At 39.4% G+C, this 6,567-nt stretch overlaps 1 protein-coding gene across 3 annotated transcripts in view; it reads left to right on the plus strand.

Moving 5' to 3' along the window:
- LOC137972014 (uncharacterized) overlaps positions 1-4,688 on the plus strand; it is a 17,109-nt gene extending 12,421 nt beyond the window's left edge. Inside the window, exons 2-3 of one of the 3 annotated variants that reach the window (XM_068818812.1) lie at positions 86-243; positions 2,512-4,688. In XM_068818812.1, coding sequence (XP_068674913.1) covers positions 86-243; positions 2,512-3,273 — 920 coding nt within the window. In that variant the 3' untranslated portion in view covers positions 3,274-4,688. The remainder of the gene's footprint in view (positions 1-85; positions 244-2,511) is intronic. The other 2 variants (XM_068818810.1, XM_068818811.1) reach the window with 2 other exon arrangements.
- Positions 4,689-6,567: the final 1,879 nt, after the last annotated feature.

Consider the following 6,567-nt stretch of genomic DNA (forward strand, 5'->3'; position numbering starts at 1 on the left):
ATACCCCGTGCTTAAACTAATCTCTATGATGTCGTGTAAGTCCTTCTGTTTTTAACGTTTGTCCAATGTGATGCGATTTCAACAGAAATTCCCATCTTGCCAAAGAAACGCAGAAGCCGGACTAATTTTGATGCTTGGCAACTGGGAGAGTTAGAGCGGGTCTTCAAAAGGACTCAGTATCCAGATGTGTTCACAAGAGAGGCTCTTGCTTTAAAGCTCGATTTACTAGAATCAAGAGTACAGGTAAGAAGTTTGAAAAGAAATACATCATCGTTCATCAATCTCCTTTGTTGCTGAACTTACTTTCCATGTTATCACTTTAAAGCTATCCGCTGCAATTTTATTTTAAGGATTCTAGCGTTCTTCAACACTCAATTAGAATTCTACCTTTCAAAGTCGAAAAATCGTGATCTTTCGAATGTTGTAGTTGACATTTGCTTGCTGAATAGAGTGTGTAAAATACATTTCGCAACAGCTGTCCGACCGATAATTTTCTTGACACCTTTAGTACGTACACAGACACTTCTGAAGTTCTTTTCACACCATGCCATCCATTCAGGCTTCCAGGACTCGAAAAGGCGAGCATAGATTAAAATTCTTAGGAAAGGATTCACAAAAATTACAATTTGGTTAACCCTCTATGGAATAGCTGTCTTAAAATATCGGTCTAAGTAAACGCAAGGGAGTTCCCAAACATAAGGTTCGATGGAAAGGACACCCCACGAAGCGAGTTTGTGATTTGCGCACTTAATTCAATTTGACCCATAGTTGGATTGTTGCGAACCACTTCTTGTCAAATACATGAAGTAATTCCTTTTCCTTCCCGACTGAAGACATAATTCTACCACAATTAAATTGCACGTTTCCGCTAGACTGTTTTGTAACTTTGAATACACAGGGAAGCCATATTGAAAATAGCGACTTTGTTATCAACCAGTTACCAAGTCGTAATGGCGAACAGTTTGTTGGCGTCTTTGAGTCGCCAGTTGTTTCCGTTTGTAGCGCCTGAGAATGGCTTCGTGCAGAGATTTTGTTTCGTTTTCCACGCAATTTTTAAGCTTTAACCTTAAATTTACCCCAAAAGCAACGAAACACGCGTAAGTAATCTATCTAGAGATGTATCTCTCAAATACGCGCCAAGGTGATTTATGGCTTCTCATGGATCTTGGGTGTGATTTATGGTGGCATCCGTGTCGGGATAGATGCGACTTTAACTCCCAGACGTTTTGCCACCTTATGTACTAATCAGTGAATTAGTTTTCCGACAGAGGTGTTTGTGTAAATTGTGTTAAATGGTTTAGAAATTTTAATTTCTGAGTGCCTTGTGTAAATGAAGGAATGTATTAGGAAATTCATCTCCCTTAACACGGTGTTGAAGCACACAAACTCTTAGAAGCTCTAATTAAAAAATAAATTCATCTCTTCAATGATTAATGTTCATGCCAATTTAGAAATATTTCTTGCTCGTACAATCTGGGAAATATTTGTGTTGAAGCCTCATTGATTAATGAACGAAACATTCATGTCTCCCGAACGATCCTTTGAGGCTTCGTAAAACAAACATTCAGTTTGAAGGGAAATGTCTATAATTTTTAAACACCTTGGTGGCCAAAAATGTGCAAACGAACAGCCCTTTTCAGCAGGATTACTTCCTCACTTCAACCAGTTTAACCTTCAGTTTTTCGCTTGTCACAATACCCCTCTAAGGTCATTATGTATGATTAATGTCCTGTAGAGTAGGAGAAGCTATTGTACCTATCAACCATGGTTTTAATCTGTTTTCACACTTGCAAACGTAATTTACTTAAAAAGTCTTGCGTATAATGACTTAAAGTTTCATTTCATATATCTCAAATTATTTCTTGCTTTGGTTATGAAGTGTTAAACATTCCTCGAGGTGCTTTTAAAGCGCTCAAAAATGTGGAGTATTGTTTACATTTATTGCCACCGCTATGTTGTCCAGGAGTGAAATGACTAAGGAAGATCTGCACCGCAGTACGATTTTGTTTTTATTGGGTGTAGTGAAAAATTATGTATTTATTATGGGTTATGTAGCTCTTTGTCTGGGGTGTTACAGGAAATGTTATTTACAAGGCTTCATTAGCGGATGCCTATGGTATTTATACAATGTGGCTCTAATTCATATTCATTTGGCTCTTAAGAACGTCCCTGCACCCTCAAAATTAAATACCCAACGACTAATAAGAGCTGTTGGTTTTTTCATATGAGTATCACAAGTACTGTTCATGAGAATTAGCGCGTTTATTGTACCATTTTTATACTAACAAACTTTAGTGTGGCTTTTAAATATTCAGTGTCTTAGTTGTTTTCTTGTTGTATTTGAGCTTTTCAGAGTTTCATTATTTTGCTTGTAAAGACAAGCACACAGCTCGTGTTGACACATCCCCAACAGTGGTTGCTCATTTCATGATAAATGTTGTTTGAGCGGCAGTCACCATATTTTAAAATTTTTCGAGCGACGTTGTGTGACTTGTTTTCACCACGCCTTAGGTTGGTTCTCGGTTTTTTGGGCAGGTTTGGTTCCAGAACAGAAGAGCAAAATTAAGAAGAGAGGAAAAAACCAAAGCAAGGCCGGGCAGGAGAGAGAAAAGCCAAGTTGAAAAGTCGTCTGTGACACTTAAAATTCTGGAAGTCTTTGACAGGAACTTGTCTGAGTCACAAGAGGATACAGAGGAGACAAATAATGATGAAAGTCCTTCATCTCTGATTGTTGGAAACAATGAACAGTATTCATTGTCTACAAATTCCTTTAGTATTGAGAGCATTTTGGCACGAAAAGATCCTCTACCGTCTGAGAAACAACCAGCTGTTTCCGCTGAAAACATAGGTAAAAGCTTTCGAATAGACCAGCTTCTTGATGAAGCGTCCGGTGGAGAAAAGGAAAATAATGCTAAAGAGGGTAACTGCAGCCCTTCAGAGCCTACTTTTGTTGCCACAACATCTTTGAATACTCCGCCGCGGCGGGACAACAAAACAGCTAATTCTGAAAGCAGAGAACTAGAAAATGAAGGACTTTATGTCAAAGAGAAAGAAGAGACTCATAAAGTAACTGAGAATTTAGCTCCATTTTATGTTCCTTTAGCTAGGCATCACAATACTTTTCAAAACCATCCGGAGAGGTACCAGCCCACAGAGGGTATGCCTTCCTGGAGTACAGAGGTGTTTGAAAACTTTCGCAGTTCAAGTATTTTACGACTAAGAACAAAAGCAGAGGAGCATTTGAAACAGTTACGGACATCTTATGTTAGCTGACAAACTGAAAAAAGTGCATTTTCTTTGTGGACTTGATTGGTACAGGCACCAGACGAAATACTCCTCAAGTTGAGTGACCCGCAAAATGTTATAATTAGTTCTGTTACATATGTTGCCGCATCAGCTGGAAATACTTTGTTTCTGTTACTTTCAGTATTTAAATCCATACATTTTACACTATTTTAGAGATGTATATATTCCGTTCGGTGTAACTCGTTTTACTTTGAAATGGAGCGAAAATCTTGTGCCTTTTCGGCCTGCTAATAGAAAGATCTTCGCCACAATTAAGCCGAATTCTTTCTTCCTTAAAACGGCCCCCTAAAACGATGGGTACAGTCGTACCTCTTGGTGAACACTTTATTTCATTGTTATCTTTGTTCGTTCTGTTATTCTTTTGACCGATCCTGAAGCCCGTTCAATGATGTACGACACGACCCAAAACGATCGAAGCTGTTACTTTTGGTATCACATGAAAAATGGCAAATTCTTGTTTCTATCTATCACGACAGACGGTATTTCCCTGACACATGATAACTTAAAGTGATAAATTGTCCGATTTCGTGACTTTGTTGTCAATAACTGTCTCGTTAGGGGCTGTTAAATGCAGATAGATGATAACACATTGCCAGGACAGGGCATCTTTTCACGTTTTTTTAGTCAGTCCGTCCGCTGCAAACTTCAAAATTGCAGAGCGTACTTTCATTTTCAAATAGAAACTATCTCAACGGTGACAAAGTCCTTGCTTACTGTTTTAAAAGTCGTAATCGATACGTGCCTAATTTAAGATATTTTCAAGACGTATTTAAAGATAAACCCACGAGTTGTTTTGCTATGTTTTTTTTGTTTTAATTCTTTTCTATGATAATTTTGATAACCCAGAATTGATCTCAGCGTTTTTTTTTTTTTGAATCTTCCAAAAATGTATTTCGATATGAAAGTCCTGTTTGGTTTGGACTTCAATTGAGTTCCCTTAAAATGACTTAACACAGTTGCCCTCAAATATTTTGACAGAAAATTGATCCGTTTTGAAACAACGCCTCACCCATGCATCTTTTATTATGAAAACCGCCACGAAAGATTATCAGCAGTAACAACGATTGTTCACAAAGCAAGCACTTGTTCGTGTCGGCTAATCACAATAGTCCAGTCTTTAAATAAAATAGATTGATTTTTCTTCATTTTTTAAAAACGCGCTGTTTTCGACGAATAAAGTCGCATTGAGTCAATTTAAAATATATGCTGTGTGCTCATTTATGACAAGAGCAATTATCTAAAAGAATGTCCCAGGAAGCATTTGAAAGTGGAATTCTAAAGCAAAGGTTTAGCAAACAATTGACTGTTATTATTTACATTGCTATTATTTTCGTGTTACAGAATCATGAGACGTTCATTTTCGTTTACGGTCGTTTTAGCTTAAATCTGTTCGTCATGCGTTTGCTGAATGTATTGAATATTTGAAAATTAGTTGCTTCTTGGTTTACACATATTAAATTAAGTCATTAAGTCCGGAGACCAAACCCATTCCCATCGCCACATTTGTTGTGGCACAAACAAAATTGTAGGGAATTTGGTGGACTTTGGCGGACAAATCTGACGCATTTTGGTATGGCAAATTGACGAAAAATTTGCGAAGCGACATGATGATATGTTTTTCTTCTTAATATTTTTCAGTCGTTGCACCCTTCCGGCCTGTCTGCCTGCCTCTGTCGCTTTGTAGCTGAGTTAAGCCAAAATGCCATATATTTGCTGCCTATTTAAGTCATATTTGCCGACACCAATAGGCCACTCTGGAAAAGAGAGAGACAGCCTGGTATCCAAAGCCAGAGGTTGCTTGGAGTTGCATTTGAACGGCCATGTTGGAAAATGTCAAATAAAGGAAACTGCGTAGTGCCTTTGTGCATAAATAATTTCAGAAACTCCTCGAATCTGACAAAAAGCGAGAAAAGTCTTCGCCTAAGGCTTAACGCATACAACTGGAACTACGATTCCCACTCTTTGTAAGCATTATGCGTTTTTTTTTTTGTTCCTCCGAAATTTTAAGTTTTCTTAGGCAGAGCCTATGTTTTTTTGTCCCTTTCCGCTGAGGAAAGCAGCGAGCCATTTTGCCTATGCGAATAGAAACCATCATTTACTCCTAAGTTACTTAAAGACCCTGAGAATGGATGGAGCCTTGCTGGCTAGGTGTCTTTTACGCATAACTTCGCGCCAACACTTGGTTTAGCGAATGATGGCTTCGCTGTAAGATAGGAAGCTTTTTCTGCAATGATGAACTTTAATACTGAATGACCTCTAAACGGGTACACTTCAAAGAAATCAACTCATATCAAATCGTAGTTTGCTTTTTGAGGAGAGGGGAAAACTGGAATACCCAGAGAACAACCTCTCGAAGTAGAGTAGAGAACCAACAAGCTCACCCCACATATGACGTGGGCAAGTCTGGGAATGGAACCCAGGCCAAATTTGCCTGCGTAGCAGCGTTCCTGTTCGACAGAAGAGCTTCGAAACGATTTTCCGCAAACTGGCCGCGCGAAAGTTGGGGCAAGAGACTGAGCCCACCTTTCGCGCGGCCAGTTTGCGGAAAATCGTTTCGAAGCTCTTCTGTCGAACGGGAACGCTTGCTACGCAGGCTAGGCGACATTGATCTGCATCATTCCTGCTCCCTGCAAGTGGCTCACGCATCAAGGACTACTTCAATTTAAAACACATCATTCAGCTATGCGTTTCATTTGAAATTTCACTCGTAATTCAAAAATACCTCTTGAGTACTCTGATTAGAGGAAGTTATGCGCCGATCAATCGAAACTTCAACATCCCCCCCGGGCAAACCCCGGGCATTTGACTATCTTCTGAGCCCGGGGAGTGGGGAATTTGACCTTTGCCTTCGCTAACATCTATAAAACACGTGTTTGGACGAGATGGAAGAGTTTAAAGGAAGAGATGTAGCATTTGTGAGCAATTGGTTTACAAAGAAGGTCTTCAAAAGGTCTTTAATAAAGACGGCAGGAGCCGACGACGATTGTTCTTTAGTAGGGTATGACAGGCAAATCCGACGATAGGGTAGGGCATTTGAACACCACGTTGGCCCGAGGGGGCAGGAATTTGAAAGATCCAATCTTCAAAAGTTCAAATGCACGGGCTTTGCCCGGAAAGGATGGGGGGGGGGGGGGGAGATGTTGAGGTTTCGAGTTGGGGAAACGTTGCTTTGCATGCTATTTCTTGGGTGTGAAAGTGAAACGTTTTCTATAAGAGAAATCCAAAAGAAGTTTAGAAAGTATCCTCTGAAAAGAAGAACGT

This window comes from Montipora foliosa, chromosome 9 (genome assembly GCF_036669935.1).
Source record: "Montipora foliosa isolate CH-2021 chromosome 9, ASM3666993v2, whole genome shotgun sequence".
NCBI lineage: Eukaryota > Metazoa > Cnidaria > Anthozoa > Scleractinia > Acroporidae > Montipora > Montipora foliosa.